Source organism: Pseudopipra pipra, chromosome Z, assembly GCF_036250125.1.
Source record: "Pseudopipra pipra isolate bDixPip1 chromosome Z, bDixPip1.hap1, whole genome shotgun sequence".
Lineage (NCBI taxonomy): Eukaryota > Metazoa > Chordata > Aves > Passeriformes > Pipridae > Pseudopipra > Pseudopipra pipra.
In genome coordinates, this window is record NC_087581.1 from 58,277,114 (window position 1) to 58,302,109 (window position 24,996).

The 24,996-nt window shown below is 37.1% G+C and overlaps 1 protein-coding gene across 3 annotated transcripts in view; it reads left to right on the forward strand.

The window, feature by feature from the left end:
• The window catches only part of SNX24 (sorting nexin 24), an 88,833-nt gene extending 65,111 nt beyond the window's left edge, over positions 1 to 23,722 (forward strand). For 2 of the 3 annotated variants that reach the window (XM_064642330.1, XM_064642332.1), the window contains exons 4-7: positions 16,429 to 16,523; positions 17,628 to 17,660; positions 18,526 to 18,590; positions 22,875 to 23,722. In XM_064642330.1, coding sequence (XP_064498400.1) covers positions 16,429 to 16,523; positions 17,628 to 17,660; positions 18,526 to 18,590; positions 22,875 to 22,945 — 264 coding nt within the window. In that variant the 3' untranslated portion in view covers positions 22,946 to 23,722. Of the gene's footprint in view, positions 1 to 16,428; positions 16,524 to 17,627; positions 17,661 to 18,525; positions 18,591 to 20,649; positions 20,772 to 22,874 lie in introns of all 3 variants that reach the window. The other variant, XR_010426839.1, reaches the window with a different exon arrangement.
• The last annotated feature ends 1,274 nt before the right edge of the window (positions 23,723 to 24,996 follow it).

Consider the following 24,996-nt stretch of genomic DNA (forward strand, 5'->3'; position numbering starts at 1 on the left):
TTATTTCTTATGCTGTTGCAACCCACTGGGTATGTCTATTCTAGGAAGATGAAAAGGTCAGTGATAACTTTCCCAATAAAACCTTCTGAGAAAATGTCATTCCAGTTATGTGTATCTCACTGGGGGAGTTCATCCTCCATTTTTTGAGTTTCATATTTTTTATTTCCGGAATATCATCATCATTAGAGAAATTCAGCATTCATAACTGTTATAGTATGGTGTCATATCAGCTCATGAACTGATGATAACAGACATGCTTTAGCAGACACTTTCAACACGGGCCATTTACAGTGTTTTTCTTTGTATCCTAACTGGCAAGCCACTACATCACAGTTGTATTCTGAATAACTGGTTTTCCAAGAAACTTCCCTGTAATGCTGGCTTCTGAAGAATATTCTGTATATCCCCAAAGAATCATGAAGAAGTTAGACAAGTGAAACTTCTAGTTTCTCCAGATGTTGAGGCATACAGATGTCCAAGTGAGCTTTCCAGAGTGGAATCCAGCTCTCACACCTCATTCGGTGGAGAAGGTTCTTCATGTAACATTTCAAAAGCACTCATGAAGCCAGAGGAAATTACAGAGGAGCAAAGACCATGCACAGGATTGAGAGTCTACATCTTGCAGCCACCAGCATTTAAGCTGCCATCTCCACATTATCCCATCAGATGTTTCTCTGTATTTGGGCTGAGTCAAGGTCGTGCAGTGATTTATGCTAATAGTTTTGAACAGCAGCAGTTGTATAACTTCAGGATTAAGAATCAGTTTGTGTTTTTGTAATGATACTGTATTTATATGCCATGCAGTAGTGCTTACCTGCTTCATAGGTGGATTTTTTTAAAAAATTAATCGAATTCAGGCAAGTTTTATTATGTGACCTGAACTAGTTATCCAGCTTTAAATGCGGGAATCGTGAGGACATGTACTGCAAGAGTAAGTTACCGTAATATATTGGTGTCTTTTTGTAGTATTGGAAATAAAGATTAGTGGTTTTTGTGATGAATTTGCCCTCTAATGATGTAGGAGGCTCTTGATAACTGCGGTCCAATGCAGATACTCAAGAACAGTATCATTAATGTGCAAGTACAGACAGACTTCAGTGAAAAGGTCCAGCAGCCAGGCCTCACATCTAAAATAAAATTTAGTGGGGGGGGGAGGAGCAAAAAGAATCCAAATTTCTCTAGTTTGGTCAGTTATTTTTGCCCAATTTTACAAAGTGGTGATGTTCACCAAGGAAGTCAGAGAGAAGTCCAACGTGAGACAGGACACGTGGAGAAGCTGTATTTGTTAATATGTAAATGGAGTCATGTAGATTATTTTCCCTGTGGTATATTTACCGGTTACAACTACCATATTATCATTTCTATATATATAGCATATTCTTTCAATTTCAGATTCTTTCAGCTGTGTCTTCCAACCTTTTCTTGTTTTGTTTTTTTCCCCTAAAATTTAAATTTTGTGCCTTTGACTGGTTTATTCAATCTACGTATCATTGTCTTCTGATGGTCGTATCTTGACCATCTCATTGGCCAGTCAACAGAGAATGCGAGGTTTTTTTATAGATTTCAGTTCTGTTGTAAATTGTTTCTGAACTTTTATATTATGTCCACATCTGCTTTGAATTTGGGGCACCCATACTTCAGACTTGCACTGATGGCATACTCACTTTTATTTGCTCATCATAGAGTCTAAGTCTGATTAAGCTCTCTGTACCACAGTATGGTAGTACTGTTCTGTCTTTTCATTGAAGCACCAAGAAATGTGACTTAAATAACAATTTAACCTTAGCTTCAGTTGCCAAGGCTTTCTGGTAGGGTAAACCAGAGCCTTCAGAGACAGAATAATCATTGGGAAGGAGGGGTGCAACACAGCCTTTTTGCAAATTCTTCTTGCATGGGAAACCCAGAGGCCAAATATTTGTGCCAAAATGAACAATAGAAGTAAAGAAGATTGCTGTCTAAAAATGCCAGTATATATGTGTCATGAATCTGTGATTCTCAATTTCAACCTCATTTATGGAGTTTACTGACCGTAATTAAGTAGTTCTCTGGTTGCTGAGTGAGGAACAGCAAGCAATTGCCAAGTGTGAATATAACTTCAAAAATATGAGATTTATAGAGAATATCTTAGCATTGTTGCAGTTATTTCAATGTTATGGTATTTTTTAAGAGAAATACAGATAGTTATTTAGCTTCTGTTAGCAAGCTAAATTGCAATCTCATTTCTCTGTCCTGAAGAAGTCATCCCTCTTTCAAGAGTGAGAATGTGGAGAGGTTTTAGCCAGATCAGAACATTGTCTGCAGAATTGCTATGGCTGTGACAAATGCAGCCGTCCAGCTGATGCTGCTTGTCTGCCATCAGCACAGAAAAGGTAAATAAGCATTCACTGACCAAGTTAGGATGGTTTCTTTTCACAAGTAATTGCATTGTTCCTCACCTTTATCAAGGACTCCCTTGCTGGTGAGTTTTGGGAGGGACAAGTGTCAAGGAACAGAGCCATAATGAAGTACCTGCAATTGAGCAAGGATTACATTGCTCCGTTAATTCTGTAAAAACTTGTCAGTTTGCCACCCAAATAAATGCCTAGACTTCGTAAAACATGGAGCAGAGTGACCTCTAGAAGAAAAATCAATGGCAATTCATATTTCATATGTCTATAATTGCTTGTGAGAGCATGGCAGCAGTTTGTTTATAGAGCAGCTTGTTTTACCAAGGATTGTTTCCTGACTTTTTCTTCTTTCCAGTGGTGATGCCTCTCATGGACTGTGAATCACAGCTAGACTCAGCATTAGACAGGTTTTATTGGTGGTGATTTTTTATTATTGTTTTCACATTACTGTCTTCAGAATTGCTACACTGTGTTTTGTTTGAACCAGTACACTAATCTATAGTTACATGTAAATCCTGTTCACAACTGTTTCCTTGAAAGACTCCTGAAGCTGTTTTTTACCTTCTTTTTTGTAGGCAAGACTTTATCCTCTGTGACGTTATCCATTTGATAGTATTTTAGCCATCAAACTGAATCCACTGTGTGGGCTTCATTTTTAAGCAATTTGTCAGAGAAGCAAAGCATTCTCACAGTCAGCTAATTTAAAGACAGAATTTTGAAAATATCATTTCCCCCCTGCTTTGCTTTGTTTTTTCTTTTTTTTTTTTTTTTTTTAAGAAGCTGTTGTAAGATTTGTATCCCCACTGAGGACTGAGATGTCATAGGGATAGAGAAAATGCCGCTCACTTTATGGATTACTGTTAGGTCAACAAAACTTTGGCAGCATTGATTAACTTGACAGTGAGTACAGCAGTACATTTATCACTTATGGCTGTGCTGTAGAAAATCTAATAAGAGGCAAACAATTCCCTTTAGAGCAGTAACAGGTTCACTGTGGCTAACGGTGCATGCACTGGAAATTTCTGACTTTAAATTATACCCTTGCTGCTAGTTGGGTCATTGACTCCAAGCTACTGCACTTTCACTACTATGTTCTATATTATTAATTTGATCAAAATTGTTTTGGCTTCTATAAATGTGTTCAAACTGTATATTGGAGTTCATATAAACTCATAAGCATTTTTGAAGAAGGGATGCAGAAGGAGCATGATCCAAGCTATGTTATGTAGCAAGGGCAGCTGCCTGTTAGAACCACAAATGTTTGAGGTCTTCCAAGGTTATAAAGAAAAAATCTTGAACTGTTGCTTACAAATCTGCCTCTAATTCACGGATTTAAATAAACCCCAAACCTAAACCTATCTTACATTCATTAGGTTTTGTAAGTTGGTCAGAAGGACTTTTTCCATATGTACAAATATGTTCTTTTTTAATTACCAGTAAGTACATTGAAAATTCTATACAAGTCAATTTATAGATATGCTCTTCCAGTTGTCTTGTTTTTGCAAGAATTATGAGAACTGAACCATGAACAAGAGATTTTTTGCCTTTCCTGTGTAGAAGTGCTGCTGCTTGACTGCAAGTTAGTGTTTGGTTCTAATTTTATAGTGAAATCAGGTTTTATTCAGTATTGCTTGGTTTCACTTTAATAAATCTTTTCCCCAAGTCCATGGCCAGTACATTGGGAAGTGTCTTTCATTGCAAATATAAAGAAAAATGGGGGAGTAGAGGGGTGTTGAGTTTTTTTGTTTTTTAAGTCTTACACTGATTAATTCTCTAAAATGGAAGCCCTGTATAAAATATTCTTCTACAGAAGAATACCCAGCTTTTTTTCAATTCAGATAACCAATTCAGATGTAAAGGCCACATACCCAAATAATTTTGTTTCTAGAAACAACCAGGAAAGAAGACTGAAGAAAATGCAGTATTAAGTGCAGATCAGAACATACAGTGTGCAGCTTAATTTATGGCTTTGTGATACAATCTGCAAAATCGCTGTTCAAAGGAGAGTAAGGTTTTTTTTTTTAATAAGGATACTTGGCTCACTAGAGTAGAGAGCCTTTGTGAGTAGCAACTATTATTTCAAGTATTTTGTGTTATTTTAGGAAACTGTTTAAATTGGAGGTTTTGTTCTGCAATATCTCTAAAAATGATGTCGTTTTCTTTGTTGGGAGAGAAGTATTCTACTTGAATCAATTGTCAGGAGGCTTAATGTAATAAGGCAGTTTGTGGTCTGACTAAAAGAAACACAGTGCAAAAGAAATTCCCATAGCAGTTTGTTTTTAACAGAAAAACTGAGTTCACTTGAAACATAAATACATTGAAAATTGAGGCTTAATAAAGTAGAGCAGCTTCAAAAAGAAACAGATTGGGGTTGTTGGCCAAAGTTTGTCTCGTAATGACTATTATTTAACCAAATATCTATGTTAATAATAGAATAGCTCTATCAATCATATAACAGCAGATTCTTTGCAACGAATGATCAAGCAAGTTGACATTAGTACCCTTTGCATAGTTAGGGGGAAAATACAATTAAAACAGTGCTTCCTGTTTTGCGCGCTTTTTTTAATTTACAGAATAGAAGTTGTGTTTCTTACTCTGTTATTGCATTATCTAGGTAACAAGACACATTTCCACACTTTCTCCTGGGTTCATACAATAAAGGAGTTACCCTACTGCCTGCCTTACTGAACAGAAACCTGTTATTGATTACCTATCACACTGGCATCAGAACTACTCTTAGGATTCAATTTTTTTGTTGTTTTGCATATTTTATTGATCAAAAGTGGTAAATGAGCATCAAGCGTGCAAGAAGACGATGAATTGTTTACTTGCATAAAATAACCTTTCAATAAGGGAAGATGCATTGCTCACACTTTTGGTGCTGTTCTGCTGCCCGAAGCAGATGGCATTCAGCTGCTATTGATTTGCTCCTATAGTTACAGAGCAGCATGTAACAAGGCATGCTCATTTCTCTAAAAGAGAGGTGAGATTTTTTTGCCAGGGTGGCAGGAGTGAAAAAAGAAAGGATGGAGGGTTTGGAGGATTGTTTTGGGGTCACATTTTTTTTGCAAGAAAAAAACATGGAAAACCTTGCAACTCTGTGCAAACAGATAGCAGGGTTTCTGTGTTTGCAGAGAAGGGAAGTTACTTTGTTCAGTTCTGTCACTTCTGGTAGCATTAATTCATGATGCAAATTGAATCCATGAACAAGCAAGTACTTAGGATTGTAAGAAGCAGCCAGAATTTAGCATCACAAACTCCACACCACAAGTCTTTGCTGCTGTGTTTTCTTAATTCTACATGTTTTTTCCTACTTTTGATTCAGTAGCAAGACAAAATCATCCTGCAGTGTGCTGGGCTTGATTCTGCGAACACTTCATTTCACTGAAGAATACAGAATTTAGTAATTTGCTGCTGTATCTCTTCTGTAATGGGACACACATAGACACAGAGCAAACACAGTTTTCTCTTGAAGTTTATGTGAAAGGATATTTAATGCAGAATTTTGGCATGAACAAGATATTTAATTGTTTGGCGGATTTTAATGAAATGCAGATAAATATGTGATAGAAGAGGATTTCAGCAAATAGAGTATAGGCATGTTTGTTCTAACACAAAAATTTATTAGAAAAAATTATTTTAGATAATTTAAAGTCTTATTTCTGGAAGAGTAATACGGTGTGTGCAGTGTGCAGTCCTCATTCAGGCTGTTTTAACACAGAAATAACCCATCTGTCAACATCCACAAGTGTGGTAGTATGAAAATTAACAAATTTAGACTCTTGATGACAAAACTGGACCTGTTAAGTGTTTTGACAACACATATTAAAGCCTTTCTTGCCCACCTGACTGTTCTGCAGTGACTCCTGCTGCCAGAAATGCTTGCTGTTATTTTTGAACAGTTTTGAGCATCTTCCTGCTCTTATATTATTTGGGGAAATAAAATAGTGTACTCCATTATGACTGCCCTGCTGTCCTCTGTGTTCTTTATGTGGTGTTCCTTTTTAATGAAAATAGAAAATGAGATATGACCCCTGGCAAAACATTCTCACAGCATAGTTAGTAGCTAGTTATTTATCAAGAATTTAATTTAAACATGCATATTAGTGTCTGTTAAAAAATGTCCTACTTCATCTATTCAAATTTCTGTTCTCTGACATTGATTTCAACTTGCTTGTGTAATTTATGAAATGCTGTCTAAGCTTTTTTAATGTCCATATTGTTATGTGTCCCCACATCTCGACTGTTTGTTATGCTGCTCCTGTGGCATAAACAGGAAAGAAGAGATTGTCTGAATCTTTGACTTTAACCTGTTGGTTTCCATCCAGAGTAGAGATTTCTTTTGAGTGTTTTTCAAAGCAAACAAACCTTGGTGATTTTTTTCAGAAAACAGATGCTTTTTAATCAATGGCTAGTGCTGTCAGCACAGCATTTATCACATTGTTCCAAGTTGATTTGGTCTTGCTCTCCTGTGGGGCTAGGAAAATGTTTTAAACATAAGAATGTTTACAAACAGAAGTAATATAATGGAACATGGAAAAGCATATGTTTTAAAACAAGGGGTTTTTTCTGCTACAGTGTTGCTATGAGAAAGCTCTTTGCTTTAAACAAATTTAAACAAATACATCCATGTTCTTGTTCTGTTCCTGTGGTATCTATTCTGTTCCTGTTAGGACTGACTCCAGTTTTTTTCAGCCCCTCTATCTCTGTCATTTCTGAGTTTCTTAGTGGTCAAAACTTACTTTGTGCTTCTTTGCCATTGTGTAAGCAACCACCTCATTAACTACAAAATTAGGATATCAGAGTAAATTGCTAGTATATTAACTATTCGAGGGGAAAAAAACTAAACAGTCCCACACACAGATTTTTACCTTCCTTTTGCTAATAAATAAAGCTGATTAAAACTTAAGTAAGCTTCAGAGTTTTAAAATAAAGCTCAACAATTTCCTCACAATTACTCTTCTAACATTACAGAATAACTTAAGAGTCCTTATTCAACATCAAATTTTGTGCTGAAAGGGCTGTGAACACTCAAAACTAAAAAACAAAGCCCCAAAAAACCACCACTGTATAAATCTAAATATATTTCACCAGCTATGTTACCCCACTTTACCTCTTCAAAAATGACACAATTGAGTTCATTAACCCCAGATGCAGTGAATTCGTTGTCCTTTCTACATTCTTTTGTTTGGACTTTGGAGTGGGTACCTGCTGCTTAGTCTAATTAGTTTCAAAGGGAATGTCGAGTCATTTCTCAAGAGTTTACTCTGACCCAAAACATCTGACAAGAAAATATCAGAGAGATAAAATAAGAAGTTATTGTAGAGTTGAATAGCCGTTTGTTACAGTACCTTGTGGAAACAATGCAGATGAGGAAAGCATCCTCAGATGATTTAGAAATTTTTATATGACATTTGCATGAAATTGTCATTTTGTGGAGAGCAAGACTTGTTTTCATAGATAACTTACACCTTATCAACCATCTGACTCTTTCCTTTTCCTCAGCAAGATCAGCAAAATGAGTTAGAGCTGTGGGAGATATCCTGTGAAGCTAAAAGGAAGTGAAAATGCTATTGTAACCCCCAGCATCTCAGTCCTCCAATCACTAATGGTCATTCTGAAGTCCACCACTGGTTTTTTATGGGCTTTTTTTCGATATGCATCACATGGAAATGTGTTGTCCTGTCCTCTCTTTCAGGAATTGTAACAACTTATTTATCTTCACAAGGATCATGACTGCTGAGTTTGCCTTAAAGCCTTTGGGGGCAGAGGGGGAGGTTGACAAAAGCCTTTTGGAAATGAAAGTAGGCTCTATCAACAGGGCCACCTTTATCTGTACTTGTTGATTGTTTAAGAGTTTGCAGGAAGTTTTTGAACAGAGTCTCTTTTTTTGAAATATCTAATAGAGTAACCATCTAAGCAGAGTCTCTGTTTCAGTCATAGCAGCCCTATTAAGATATATTTATATTTGTGCCCAATAATTCTCTTCCTTACTGTAATTGTTACTAACTTCCTTGGTACAGGCATACCAGCTTATAAATCCCCAGTTCTCTCATGGTACTCTGTTGTTGTTATTATTATCATCATCATTATCATTGTTATCATCATTATTGTAAATTTTTTAGATCTCTGGTTCTAAAGCAGCCATAAACAATATGGTGTACAGAGTTCTTAATTCAGAAAATCCATCAGTTCAGTTCTCTTAGGCCCTTCGATCACTGTGTGATCCTGCTGACTTGTTACTGTAACAAACAAATACACTTCTATGTATTTTATGATCTGCTGCTTCTGGCTTGGATAGACATACTCTTTACTGGGTGGCTGAGTCCAGAGAGTGGAGGTGAATGGAGTTAAATCTAGTTGGTGGCTGATCACCAGGGGTCAGAATCAGGGAGAGCTCTGTTTGCTATTTTTATCCATGATCTAAATGTGGGGATAAAGTGTACCCTCTGTCAGTTTTTACATGACACCAAGTTGGATATGAGTGTTGATCTGCTGGAGGGTAGGAAGGCTCTGCAGAGAGATCTGGACAGGTTGGATTGATGGGTCAAGGCTGATTGTATGAGGTTTAACAAGGCCAAGTGCTGAGTCCTACATTTGAGTCACAAAAAACCCATGCAGAGCTACAGGCTGGGGGCAGAGTGGCCGAAAATTTGCCAGGTGGGAAAGGACCTGGAGGTGCTGGTTGACAGCCAGCTGAACATGAGCCAGCATGTGGCCAGGTGGCCAAGAAGGCCAAAGGCTTCCTGGCCGGTATCAAAAATAGTGTGTCCAGCAGGACCAGGGCAGTGATTGTTCCTCTGTGCTTGACACTGGTGAGGCCACACCTTAAATCCTGTGTCCGGTTCTGTGCCCCTCACTACAAGACAGACACTGAGGTGCTGGAGCGTGTCCAGAGAAGGACAACAGAGCTGGTGAAGGGTCTGGAGCACAGATCGTATGAGGGGAGACTGAGGGAGCTGGGGTTGTTTAGCCTGGAGAAAAGGAGGCTTGGAGGGGACTTTATCACTCTCTACAGCTACTAGAAGGGAGGCTTGTAGCCAGGTGGGGGCCGGCCTCTTTTCCTAGGTAACAAGTGACAGGATGAGAGGATTTGGCCTTTTGTTGTGCCAGGGTAGGTTTAGATTAGGTAAGAGGAAAAATTCCCTCAAGGAACAGGTTCTCAAGCATTGAAACAGGCTGTCCAGGGAAGTGGTTGAGTCACCATCGCTGGAGGTATTTGAAAGACATTTAGATGTGGGACTTAGGGACTTGATCTAGTGGTGGCCTTTGCAGTGCTGGGTTAAGGGTTGGATTCAATGATCTTAAAGGCCTTTTCCCACCTAAATGACTCTACAATTCTAAGAAAGGGTTATTGCATACTAGGAAGACAGAAACATACACTAAACCCTGATTTTAAAGAGGTTAGGACTTGCAAATTTGGAAAATCTGGAATGGACATTTCCAGTACCACCTTATCCATGTTAAAGTAGGTGATGTATTTATGATCATATTTGATTACATGATCAGATCATGTTGCAGGGTTTTGTTTCTTTTTCCCATGTAACCTTCCTCCCAGTGCATAAGGATCACAAGGATCAGCATAGAAGGAGGGCAGCACCTGATTGTGAGAGAAAACAAAAACCTATCAATTATTTTCCAGGTGTTGTAGTTTGCAATTGCATTTCTTTTGTTGCTGTTGTTGTCTAAGAGGTCCCTTTCCTTAATGTTTCTCAAACAGTAATTTATAGACAACTGATGTCTCATAAAGCTCTGATAGTGGACAACAGAAACTTCCTGAACACGGAAAATGCACGAGCTTCTGGTGACATGAATTGCGCTGTGTGCAGTTCTCGTGGCTGTTTTGTATTTGCAGTGTTTTAAGAGGAAATTCTGGCATTTTCCAGTGGCCATGTCAGTCTGAGGGGTTGTGTAAGACGACTCAGATGCTGCTTGTGTCAGGTGAGCATGCTGGTGCTCCGTGACACTGCCTGTTGGAGCTTTCCCTGGAAGAGGGACTGGCAGAGGGCATGGTGAGTGAGGCACCTTGCTTCCCCTGAATGTTGGGTGGTTTTTTTCACTACAGCATATTTGCATTTAGTTCCTTTAAGCTTTCAGAAAACAGTACTGCAACCTACTGTTGTGTCATTATTATAAATGTGATTGCTTTTTTACCACCTTCTTCCCCTGTACTCTTGAGAAGACTTTTCCAAGCCTAGGTGCCTAATTTCTGTACCATTGTAGAATGTGTGTTTTCTGGATCTACTAATTGATATCTATATTATTGTCTAAGGTATTGCTGCACCTGTTTGTTATCACCAGCATTATTGACATGGTCTTAATTACTTGTTAATTGTCCATTGTCTTAGTGGTCCATTGACTTCTAAAAGACACTTCAATTCAGACATTTTGAAATCAGCATCTGTTTTTGTGTCTGTATTTGCCATTAATGGATCTACTTACTCTTTGCATTAGTTTTTCCTGTTACTTATTTTTAAAAGCCTTTCCTGTTCCTACTGACTTTTTGTAATATCATTAACTTGTCCTGCCCTTCTGCTTCTTTTCCTTTTGCTCTGTTGATTTCTTCATTTCTCATCCAGCTTTGTCTTAACCTCCAATCCTTTAAGCAGTGTCTCAGGAAATTATATTGACGGCTTCCTTTCATTCTTATTTTTCAAAGGAACTGTAGTTGCACTTTGTTTCTGGTCTTTCAAGGGCTAGTCTCCTCTTTTGTTGAAGAGGGATTCACTGTTTGCTCCCACTAATTTATGTTACCAGTTTTCTGAAAAAAATTCAATATTTTATTTTTTACATCAAATGGGTTATATTTGTACACTTAGCCTCAAGTCAATCCACTCTGCACTTAGTGGTTAAATATTAGTTGGAATTATAAACGTGTTTTTAATGAGCTTTCTAACTGAAGTGCTCTCTGCCTTAAGACCTTTGTGGTATTTTTGATCAAAATGAGTAAGCTGCTTTGCCGTAAGGTTAGGTAACGCTTAAGTAAAAATGTTAATAAGTTATAGACACTGTCATGAATTTCTGCATAAACATTTTCAGTGATGATCCAGTAGCTGTTTAACTGATTTGACTTCCCTTTCATCTAGTTAATTTATCCTCTATGTTGCTTGAGAATGCTATGATAGATAGATTTGTCACTCATGAGTTGTCAGGTAAGTTTTAAGGTCACTGGAAGTATAACAAATTGATTTGAAAGTTGATTTAGGAATTTTTGTACTGTTCTTCAGTCTTGAGGTTCAGAGGTGCAATTCCCCTCTGTCTTTTTTTTTTTTTTTACTTTTGTGACTTTACATTAACTTTCAGATAGTTTAGGTAGAATTTCTGGATCTTCGTTGGAAGTATTTTGGCTTATAATACCTACAGTCAATATTTATTCCCTTTCACGCTCCACTGTATGGATGACACTCTTTCTGTTGACTTCCCTTTGATATCAGCGTGGGAGTGTTAGCTAGCTGGTGCTTCATATGGAGCATCACTTCTGTGTTGTTGTACATGTGTTTGCATGCTTCTTGTGTCTTTATACAGAATTTTTGGCATGTTTGATAACCTCCTCCTGTTCTTACAAATGTGAGTATTTTTGGTAGTAATGAAAGGTGGGAAGTCTCTACTATGGCAACTTAGGCAACAACTTATTTAGAAATAATTCTAGTTGATAACTATAACAGCACCCTTACTGAAGAAGGGAATGAATTTCTTCATAGTTCTTCACAATGGGTAATATAAAACATGATTTTATCTGCTATTATTTAAAAAAAAAAAAAAAGAAAGGTTACTCTTAGAAGTCTGGTTCCTTTGTCTACTTGGTTTTTAGTTAATGTGTTCTTTTGATAACCTTTATATCATTTCATGGGATCGTGTAAAGCAGTTCAGGAAAAGCAGGTTAATAGAAGAATATAGACTCTAAAATGTTCTAAAAGATGTGGATTCTAGTCCCAGTGGAGACTGACACTCTAGCCTACTTACTGTAGCTGGAATGTATTGATTTTCTTCTCCCCCATTTTAGCTGCACCACTGAATTAGGTATTGTGAAGCATCTTTCCCTGTGAAGAGAGGAAAAACTGTCATGAACTTCTTCACCCTAACAGTACTGCATTTCAAACTAAACCTGATTGAATGGAAAAGTCTGTAAGGACCCTGTAACTCAGCTCCCCACTCTCATTTCTCTCTTTCCAACAGCTGTTCCAGCAACCTTAAGAAAGTATGATAGATGACTGTAAGACATTGATTTTAAAATCTTTTTTCATTGAAAACAACAACAATAAAACGATGTGAAACGATGCATTCCTGTGGCATGATCTCTGAAGGTTAGGGAAGTGGTCTTGTTCAGGTTTTCAGCAAGATGCTCAGTTACTGTTATAATTGGCTGATGAGTAGGTTTGGGCCTAACTAGAATGCCAGTGTTCGATTTCACAGTGTCCTCTGTGAAGATATGTCACCATTTACCCTGGCTTTAGTGACAATTTTCTAAAAAGGAAACTCGTGGGAAATCATTATGCTGTTTATATGTCTCCCTTGTTGGAGAGCATTATCCTGTGATATTTTAGCACTGTTTTCCACTGCATGATGGCATCTAGCTAAGGTTAAGGCAGAACAAGTCCCTTTGCAATTTTGTGACTGTATTTTACTTACTGAAGGAGAAAAGATAACCGACAATTAAGTATTTCAGATGTCACTGAAAGAACGTGCAACTAATCAATTACATCCTTAGGGAACATGATTTTATGAAACTGATAAGGTAGAAAAATTGAGGATTTTGTTATTTGTGTTACATAATAATAATTGCACCCTTTCAGTGAAAAAGACATTTCTGCTGATGTAAACATCAGGCTCTCCCTTGTGTTGTGTTGTGGGTTTTTTTCCTGAAGCACAGGGTAGTTCATTAAAGTGTGACAGTAACAGATAAACACTTTACAATTTTCTAAGAAAATATGGCACTTATACTCTTAGTTCAGCTGAAATCAATGAGTTGAAAAATGTATTTCTGGAGTCACTTCCCAAATCATTTGCTAGAGGTTATGTTAGATGTTTTACTTGTGGGGGTTTTTCATTTATTTTAGGAAGGAAATACACATGCTTGGGGTTTTTTCCTTAAATTAGTCTACTTAGTACTCTGGGGCCCATATTTGAAACTCATTGCTATGCTCTTGGTAGAATTTGAATGTAATAAAAATTCAATTAAAATCAAACTAAGTGTGAGTTTTTATTTCTTTGAAAATATTTCTCATAACTTTCTAATGGCAGAGCAAACAAGGTAGTAGTCAAGCCAGCGTCATATATTTACTTGAACAAGTGCTACAGTTGAGCATATTACATCACAAATCATAGATAGTGGTTGAGAGACTCTACCTGCTGGTTCCTTTCCTCCTCAGCTGTCATTTAAAGATCATCATGTTTGCAAAATATGTATTTCTTACAAGTTTTTAGACAGAAATAAAAAATCTGTTGCATTATGGATTGTTCCAGGTAAATTAAGCCACTTATGGTAACATTGGTTTCTAATTTAAGAGTATTCTTTGGAACAACTTAAATAGGAAGTTGAGAATGCTTACATTTTTTTCTAAAAGTCCACTTTGGGCCACCAGCAGAGGTAGAAAATGTATCTAGACAGATGCACCTAATCCTGTTGTTCCCAGGGGTTTTTTTTCTCTTTTCCTTTGGTTTCCACCATGTATTTTAAATGGCAAGATTATGTTCTCGCCCTTAGTTGTATCGAAGCCAATGAAGTCAAGCCAGAAGATAATTTGCCCCCTTTTTAGGATATATAACTTGTATCTTCCCTTTTTTTTTTTTTTTTAATGTTTAAAGTGCATGTCACATTACATTACCTCAGTTGAAAAATTCTCCTCTGTTCAATGCAGTCATTCCTGCCTTCATAAAATTCTGGAAATGACAAAATTCCCAATTAAGAGAGGTGGCATACAAATACAGTGGAGTGCAAAATTGCCTTTGCTTCTCTGCAAATTCTACATCTTCAAGTTTAGTGATCAGCAAAGCAGCATTATTGACAGGTAACAAACTGTATGGCTTAACACACTGAAACAGATGCTATTTGCTTACATCTTTTTGTGAAGTATATTTGAGCAAGGCCAGGATTAGCAGGGCCTGGGTTGACTTGATACATGTGAAAAAAAAGAATAAATAAAATGAGGTATTAGTCTGAAGTGAGTGGAAGTAGAAGCAAATAGGTTTGTAAGAGCTGTCAAGAGTTTTCCTTTTATACAATGATGTATCCTTCTCTTCTTTCCTGTTCTGTTCAGCAGCCTCAGCAGGCAGCTCAACTTTTGGAAAAAACAGTCAGGAGGTGTAAGTATGAGGTTGCATATAAGCACCGGATGCCCTTAAACATCTTTATACAACTTTTTGTGGTTCTTCATTGCATATAATTAGTAAGATGGTTTTATTTGAGCCAATGATATGCATTGTTATGCAATTCATGCACTGTCTGAATATGCATCCACCTTCACCCCTCCTTTTATGCATAACCTGAATGCGGAACAGGATAAATTTTGCAGCAGCAAGGTGCTGATTTCGCAGAATGCAAATGAAGTGGCATTTTTTAATGCATCTTCATATAGAGGTGAACTGAAAGACTTAACACTTGCCAGCGTCTCAGACCTCCTTGATCATTACATCCATTAAAATCTAGAACAGAAAAGTTTAAAAGCTGCATTTTCCTCTGTTCTTTTATTCAAATTTGTTGGTGATGGCCTCAGCTGTTGATGAAGTGTAGACATTTGCAAATTGAACATTTGCAAATGTAACATAAAAAAAGAACCAGTGCTCAAATATCTTGGTTTTCAAATGCATTACTTTCTTTAAGTCCATTCACATCTTAAGTAATTTTAACACTAAGTGGGTTTTCCTTACACCAATAACCTTGTTACAAAACCTGCTGTAAGGTCTAGATGACTTCTAGATGTCCCTTCCAACCTTTTTTTTTTTTGTGATCCTGTTATCCTCTACATATCATTGTGTCTCCCTTGTGATACTGAAGTATAAAAAAAATACACATGCAGGGATAAGTTACCTCCCAAATGTAAGCAGAGTAATGTTTCTTCCCATCACCAGACTTATTTCTTCTCTACATGTATTTCTTCTAACATAGGGTGTGAAAGTGAACAGGATGAACATGAATAGCTTTACTTCTAAGAGTTGATCTATTTATAAATCCAGTGAAGTTTCTTCCATACATACAGTCACTTTGGGTTAGGACTTAATGAAGGAAAACTCTTTAGGGAAGAGCTTGTGGCTTTCATTTGCATGTGAAGTACATGTGTTTTCAGAATGTATGGCAATATGAACCGTAAAGAAATAGGGGCTTAATCTTTCAGGTGAGACATTGGTTGAATTTATGAACTGTTCTTGTTTGCCTTGTGAAAATTGTAAATAATCTCATCAGTGAAAAAACAGAGGATGGCATCTGGCCATTATGTGGCCAATATGTCATTGGTGTGGAAGGATGTGGCAGGTCTAGTGAGCAGCTCCTTGATCAGAGCTTTGTCATTAGGAGCCACAGTGCAGATACAAGGAGCACAGTGTAAGCTGACCTGTCAGGCGAAGCAAAGAGTTCCCCTTCTCATTTACCAAGGCGTGCGCTAATAAAACTGCACAAAGTGGAGACTTCCTTTTTCCACTCACATGCCAGAGGGGAGTCTTTTGTGAGGTGAGCATGAAAGCATTGAGCTGAGGCTGCTTTATTTTATATTTTAAATAAACACAATTTTATTCACAAATGAGCATGCCAGTAACTTAGTTCCAGAATCAGACATCTCTGCTTGAGAGGCATCTAACTTGGCACCAACGATGGCAGGTGAAAGAGAATCTAGTAGGGTAAGCTGAATGTATTTTAATGTGATTCATCAAGAACTGTGGTTTTCCTGTTGAAATGAAGCATTCCAAAATAGGTGTAAAAAAATGGACAATTGAAAAGTGTTGCAAGAGTGAAATGTTTTGGTACGGAAGTACCAAACGGAAGTATGCGATATTTAAAATATTTTTAAAATGCAGGATTCTATTTTGCCTTCTTTTTTTTTTTTTACAGACAGTCATTTTAGAAAATGAAGAACTCCCTAAAATATTTCTTGATTTTCTGAACGTTCGCCATGTACCTACTTTGCCAAAAGCAGAAAGCTGTGGGTAAGCTCTTATTTACTGAAAAATACATGGAGGCCAAAAGGCCCATATCCACTCAGTGCTGATGCAATTCCATTGACTTAAAATGGTCTTGCTGCCAGCTCTTAACACTGTAAAATAAATGGGCATTAGGTTCATGTTAAGTATGTTTATATATCCGCAAAAGGTCGTAAAATAAATCCAGACAGTTCAAAGACAGAAGTGAAGTTTAATGTAATATTCTTGGAAAGCCAAGAAGTTTAGATGAGAAAAATATGATTTTCTCATAGATCTTGAAGTATCTACTGAAATGTAAGATTTTCATAAACACTCACTAAAATTGCATAGAAAACCTGTGCATGTGTTTTAGTCATAATATCTGCACAAAAAAGAAGTTCATTCTGCGATCATTTTATGATCTCTCTCTGAGTGTTCAAAAAGGAAGTCTTTCACCTTTCTGATGACATCTACCCCAATAACCCAACTGCCCTTCCCCTGGGAAGGGTTCTTAATCAAAGTGGCAGGAGGGAATCTTAGTATGACTAGTGCAATGACTATAGAAATACCCAAAACAGTGTAACTGGAAGCTCTGTTACCTCTGCAGCTGTGAGCTTTGTAGGGAGAATTTTTTTTGCTATATAAGCTGGCGTGGTTGATAGTCCAGAAGCATTACCAGAATGCCCAGAAAGCTACATGGCCCTCTTCCACTTTGCAGGAGGCTCTTTGGGTCTGCAGTGGCACGAAGGCTAATTGACTTGAAGATAATTTTGAGGCCCTCTTACACTTGGAGGTATTTGTGACCCAAGGCATTGTCTGGAGGGATTCAGAAGCTAACAGACTTGTAGTTGTCACTTGTAGTTAATGATATCAGCCAGTATCCTCCGTGAGACTGTACCCCAAACACTTCATAGACAGATAGATGGAAATGATTGTGAACCTGTTACTATCTTTTTCGAGTAGTGGTGGTTGTAAAATGATACAATCTCCCATATTCATCTCGTTAAACTGCATCATAAAGCCAATGGCCAGAAAAAGATCACTCCCTTTGGTGATTCTTAAAGAATTTGGGTTTTTTAATTATAAAATTAATTTTGTTGGAACTAAAGTTTTCTCTCACTTTACTTGCAGCTCTTTTGATGAAACAGAATCTGAAGAATCAAGGTGAGCTTGATTCCTACTCTTTCTAGGACAACTACTTGAAATTATTGGAGTTTACTGTATTTGGTCCTTGCAGCTGATGAATTAGCAGTAGTTTAACATTAAAATTAGATGTGGTTTTTAAATGAAACAGCTAGTTTCATCAGCTCTGCTAGATCTGTCCATTTGTAGTGTGAATTGAGCATCCTTATGCTAGTTTTGAGAAATTCCTTATAAAACTAGTAGAATATTGCTAGCTCTGAAATATATCTGGGAATGTATTCTTCATAGCAAGAAGATTTAGCAGAAGAAATTAAAGGTTTGGGTTGTCCCTGATGTGTTTGATAGAGCTTTGTATGTATCTGGTTGCACTGCTTGGCATGTGTAGGCAGAGAGGAGGGGGCTGGGAGAGGGTGGCTGTACCATGACCAGGGTGGGAGTCAGGCCTGTGAGGGGCTTACAAGGACTTTGTGAGTGAGGGGTACAGCTACTGCTTTAGAGGCTGCAAGAACATGGCGACATTTTGAGTCTGTTTGGTGTCCTGAAGAACCTGTAGACATGGAGCCTGGTTGCAGATGATCTTGTAGCCTGCATTACACCAAGTGCCAGGGAGCAGAGCAGGATCAGGTTTCAAAGCCAGCTGCAAGCCACCCCTCCAGGATCCAGCCCCTTTACCTCCAACTTCACGTTGAGGGTTTCACTGTGTGGCTGAGGAGCAGCAAGCTTTGCTTCGAGGAGACGGAGCCCGCCCTGTTGGGCAGTGCTGGTGTGTGGAAATGCACCTTGTGGCTCCTGTGCAGCTCGACCACCTCACTTTATCAAAGCTAGTTTGTAGAATATTCTGTGTGGTGTCCCTTGATACTGACATCCCTGTTCTTGACCTTTCCAGCAAACTGTCCCACCAGCCTGTGCTGCTGTTCCTAAGGGATCCATATGTCTTGCCTAAAGCCAACGGTAATCAAACCTGTCATCTGTAAACAGAACTTTACTGATCTGACCCTGCACCACATAAACCACATTATTATTAATACAAGCCTAGTCAAATGACACTGGTCCAAAATCTAATAACCTGCCAATAAAACAATAGTTCTTGTGTAAGAAACCACTAAAACACTAAGTGGGATGGGTGATTTATAAAAGGCTGGAATTTTCTTCCCCAGTTGTTCTCTCTGACAAACCTACTGAGAATTCAAATCAAAAGATGAAGAACATTGCTTTTCCTTTCTTGTTGTTGACCCTTTGGGCTATTTTGCCTGAAGGATTTGAACTTAGAGGCCTAGTCCTTTGTAAGTGCTTTTTCCCTAAACACCAGTCGATCTTCTGCAACCATGTTTGTAATTCCATTTGGATTATTACTATTTCTTATCATTTATAACCTCTAGAGATCTTTCCGGGGGAAAAAATGTATACTTTAAGTATAATTGATGTGTTTCACAGGACATTTACATTAGCCTTCATCTCATAATACATGGTTCAAAAGAGTGTTTGAAATAGCTTGTTATAACCCCTTTTCATAAAAAAAAAAAAGTTCTTTGAATTATTAATTCAGAAAATTTACCCTCTCTTAAATTAAATGTGTGCAGGGAAAAGAAAAAGTACCATTTTCAGAGCATGTTCCTCCTGGGTTTGTCATTTTACTTGCTTGAACTGTTATTTCTACTAAATTTTTTATTAAAATTGTAATAGCTTTCATGAGAGAATTTTCTCCCTGAGCTGTACATTAGGATTCTTTTTTAATGTGGCATTTTGTTTGATTTTACAAAATACTGTGTAGAAATCAATAGTCAGATTCTTGCACTGCCTTGAAAATCATTACATTTTTAAGAGTAAATTTATGAACGAACACTTTTTTGCTTGCAGTTTCTCAAAATGCGTATCAATACCTGAAGGGAGGGCGTAAAGAGGACAAAGCCAGTCTCTTTCAGTGCTGCCCAGTGACAGGACTAGAATAGCAGGAATATCAGGAAGCACTTTTTCACCAACACAGTTTGCCCAGAGTGGTGGTGAAGTCTCCATCCCTGGAGATACTCTGAAGCTGCCTGGACAGTCCTTTGTGACCCAGTCCACATTAGAAGACACATTACAGGATTGTTTAGTTTTTACTTTGACTTAGCATTAGTCTCCTTACATGTACTGAATGTCCATTTGAGGCTGGAGTGCAAATCACAAACTCAACGAATCAAAACACAGTAAGGGGAGAGGGTCCCTTCACAAGGCCACTTCTGACACAAGTGACAACAGTGATGAAGAAGCACCCAAAGAGTTACCTCTGTTTAAAATTTGTTACTCATATGAATGAGACACATGGCATGTATTAACCTTACTATTTAATGCTCCTCCTAATTGCATACTTGATTCCTTGAGAACATGGTATAAATTATGAAAATCATTTAATTCCGAACCATTCTGAACAGATAAAATGGATTTCATATACAGTTATCCTGAAAAATTGTGATGGTACTTAATATTTGCAGCGCACATGTAACATTTTGCTGTAAGATTTCTGTTCAGGATTTTGCAGTTCTGTGTTGATATTTATCTTCCATAACATGTACTACTAAAGGAAGGCTTTGTGAAATCATTAGGAACCTAATTTTGTAATTCATTTTGTAACTATTCTTTTAAGTAGTGTTTTTCTTGGATTAAGATAGAAGCTTCTTCTAATGTGTAAGATGTTTAATTATAAAGTTGGCCTCCTTAATGACATCTGAAACAATGGACATTTCAGACTTTTGCCAAGGTATTTTCTGGCCTTGAATCAAAATATTTAGAATTTTATATGGCAGGTGAATATTCTTGTGTTTGAAAACCCTAAAACATCAAATTCATTTGCAAGCTATTTTTAACTTAATGAATTCAAACACAAATTAGAAAGTAAGTTGTGGTTTAAAAAAGAAAGAAGAAAACCAAATTTTAACTCTAGAGGCTCTACTCGTTGACTCAAGTCTAGTTAGAAAGAAACACAGATTTTACACAACTACCATTGCCTTTAATTCTTTTTCTTTGTTTTTAGTTTGCAGCACAGAGAAAATATAAATGAGCTTTCTAAAATTTTCCCTCTCAGATCAGTTCTTACTTTGATAGATTCTGATTCCCTTGTAAAAACAGCCAAGGTTGTTCAACCTATGACCAAAAGTAAGTGTCCATTAACAAATAACTATTTGTTGTATGTTTTCTTTGAAGAAGGTGAACCATTGTTTCAATCAGAAGTCTTTCCTGGATACAGGAATGCCTGTGTTAACATATTTCCATAAAATAGGAAATAGTGTGAGTTTTAAACAAAATAAATAGCTCTTTCTGGAACATAATACTCCAAGGATATTTTTACCCTCTCATTGCACTGTTACTTGTCTTTATAAAATATAGTCTTGCCATTATTCTGATGACCAAGCTTTAAGCACTGTTGAGTTGCAAAACAACTTTCCAAAAATAAGATTCACGCTTACAAACCTCATTGACTTTCAGATTCCCTTTTTCATGATGTATCTAACAGTCTGGGTGCACATCGCTTTTTGTGTAAGGGTGTGGGGAGAAAAAAGAAAGTAATATTCTTAAAAAAAATAAAGGAAAAACCTAATATTCTGCAAATTGAAGACGATACCTCAGAAGCTAAAAAAAAATGGAATCTGAGATTTACTGTCACTTGTTTGAAAATTGTTATGATGATTCTTTAAGCCATGCAAATATCACAGATCTGTAAGATTGTGCTTTGATGTATTTATACATTTAACTTGAATTGATATGCTTAAAATTGATTTTTTTAAGCAGCAAAGGATCACAGTAACTCTAATGTTGCAGAGTTGTATAATTTTTTAAATCAATCTTTATTTTCCTATATATACTGTACGTTATAAAAGAACCAATAAAAACTGACTTCTGGAACTGCAGCCTTTAGTTTAGAAGGAAAGCATCTGATTGCCTTTACAAGTGTATTTTTAATACCATTCATGACAAGTGCATAGGGTTATTCTTCCAGGGTAATTTGAGACAGCTGAACTTGCACGATTTGAGGAAACATTATTGGATTCAAAATATTAACAAGTCATTTGTAATTATGACTTACTGTGAGAAATTGGGGAGAATTATGCGTGTTTTGTTTACAGTGGAGATTACAGTTTGTTAAAACATCCTAAAATATCTGTTTATAACATCTTTAATATTCTAGAATCACCTCATTAATACCAATGAAAAAACATATTTAAGCTAATAAGGATTTTTTTAATAAAGTCCAAATCTACTTTTTGCTCCGTATTTTTACCCCCAAAATTATTTTTGTGAAAGAATTAGTGGCAAAACCTAATTCCCATCCACATTAGGTGATCTGATATGTCTAGTATCTAATGATTCTTATAAAAGTTTGACCTCCCCTTTGTGAATATCCTGTCAGCTGATAGTTGAAGATTTGGTTAGTGTGGAAAATTCTGTATCAGAAATAGTCTATTCTTAAAGGCAAACCCATTTCCTAGTGCACTAGCAATTTTAAGGTTGTAAGATGTGATCAGAAATTCTTACTATTAATGCTTGGTCATTTAAGTAATCCCTTCATTAAAAACTCAGGTACATTTCAAAAATCTTTTCACTTCAATGATGTACATCCTGCCATTCCTCTGCTTGGATCTTTTACCGTGTTTTATCAGGTAATTCTTTCATGTCAAATTGAACGTGAAAATTAACTGCCAGTTTTCTCTGCATCTGTGATAACAAAATAGTGGGGATTTTTTTCCTTCAAATATTATAGGATGACTTTTTGTAACATGTGACATTTTATGTTGGACAACCTGAAAATTTCCTGCCTCAAATAATCATTTCTGTCTTCTCAGTCTAAACATTGCTGTAAACCACAATCAAAAAAACAGTTTTGAAGTATCCCCAGTAGCAATCTTGAAATTTCTTCAAGTATATTGAGATTTTGTTAGAAATTGAATTGCCAGTGTAATCCATCTTCCTTGTGAGAAGAGATTCAGATAAAGAGCTGGAGCCTAGCAGCATTAAGTATTAGAACATCCCTTTAAATCAATAAGCTACAAATCTGGCAGCGCATTCATGCAATGCCCAGTGCTACCCTAAAGTGGCTTTAGTGCTGAAACAGCATTACTAATAGCACATCCCAACATGGATAAACATTAACCTAAAGTGTAGGAGGCCTTGCCTAGTTAAGTTCCACAAAAACATTTATATTGTACTGACATGGATAAGAAAGTAAGTTTCTTTCTTTTTTCTTTTTCTTTTTTTTTTCAGATGACTTCCCAAACGTAGTTATAGATGGCATTCTACATGGAATATTTTATCCTCATTTATTGCCTAGGTAGAAGTGATGTGTGGGGAGAAGAAGCTGAAGCAAGTCTCTGAGTCACATTTAATAGAATTAACAGGAATAAAATTCTGTGATGTGAAAATTATGCTCAGAAGCAAGAGGCACAACCTCAGATTAATTTCAAGCATTGTATCTTTTTAAATAAAATCACTGTCATTACAGTTGCTGCTTTTAAAAAAATAGATATGGAAACAACAGTATTGAAGTTATTTATACCTTATATATATTGACATGCTCTAACTATTTAACACTAAATGTTCTAAGTCATACACTGAATTGGGCTAACCTTTGGAAACTTTTACTAATTATTTCTATAATTTTTATCAAAGCAAACACTAAACCTTTTTGCACCAGAATTTTTCCAAACGCATTACCCATGGCTGGCACTGAATGGATTAAAAGCACTGAAGAGAGTGTGTGAGGAATTGGAAAACATGCTTTCACATTCTGAAACACATGGCACTCTCTGAGGAAATTTTCTAGATTTCAGTTGAAATTATTTTACTTACCAGGAACTTTCATGTGGCATTTATGTATCTCCCTCCAGTTACAACATCTAACCTGTGTGTATGTTTACTCTCAACATCAACTTGCAGATTGTATTCCATATCTTAACATTTTATAAGTCACAGAGCATACAACTCTGTGGTAAAGTAAAGCAAGAATATGATTAAGATTATGATCAAACTAAAACTGATACATATGTTCAGATTTAACTGGAAATTTGTATGTGTGCTACTGGACATTACAAAATAAATTACTAGGACATGAATGTACTGCTTTGGTATCTTTTTTGTGCTTTTCTCTTGAAGCAAAACATTTCTCTGAGCTGCTGTCACCAGAAATGGGTCTCACAGATGTCTCCATGTGAAGCATGAGAAAATACCTCTGTGTGTGCTCATTTAAAGCTCTTAGCACCACACCATCTGACCATGCTAGGCTTACAAAAGTGTTATATCGTGGTGAAAAGAATTCAGTGTAATTGAACAGCCAGTTAGCCACTGGGCTCATCAGTGGAAGGAGTGTTGCACAAAAGCAGCAAGGGCGAACCTAAGCACAAACAGGAGCCTGACATGAGGGTTGCCTCCTCTGACTACTAAATGTGTTTGGAAGCCACCTGGGGAGAGTGAAAGGCTGGCACTTGGACAAAAGGTAGGCCTGTGACTACAGCACTTGTTCAGGTAGCAGAACTCTATGCTGTCTGCAGGATCAACCTCCAGGAAAGGGAGTTGAAAGGAAATTTGGGCAAGGGAGTCTGAGGCATTCTTGCTCATACTTCCTAACCCTGCTTCCCAGTGCTGCTTTTCAGAGAATTTTACTTTAAACAGTTAGTAGAAAGAAAAACTTGCATGGGTAAAAGGGACGTCTTGATTGCCTAGCACTAGGCAAATTTAGGAGCCCTTGCCAAGTTCTCCTCTAGCTCTGTTTGAAGAGGACAGTAATCCTTTCACAGGTCTCTGAAAAGAAGTGTCAGTATTTACCCTCAGGAGAGGCCCCAGAGTGGTGGATGATGAACCAGGAGCATCCCTGTAACTGCAAAGTACATGTCAGGAAGACATGGGATAAATCCCTGCCAACAGTTTCCCATTTCCTTGCAGATGGAATGTCAGTAGGTACAAGCTCTGTTCTGTAGCTCCTACTCTGCACCACTAAAAGTCTGGATATCTCACATGGACTCCAGGACATGCTTCAGGAAACTAGTCACAACAAAGAGGGTGGTCCGCTGTCTTCTGCACAGGGGGACGAGTCCTTCATGAAATTTGGCATTGGCTCTTCTGTGTCAAGTTCTAAAACACTGTCAACTCAAAAGAAAAACATCCCCATCTCTTGTCTTGTAGAGTATTATGTAACTTGTTAAAGAACTTAATTGACATAGGTGTCTCAAAGTGTTACCTTACACTGACCTTGTTTAAAAGCTACCAGTTAAGTTGTCAACTTAAAAGTTACTTACAAAGCATGACAAAAATAATGAACCTAAAGTTGCATCTCTGACCTACAGCAAAACTTAAAAAAAAAAAAAGGCACTTGAGCTTTCTAATGAGTAAC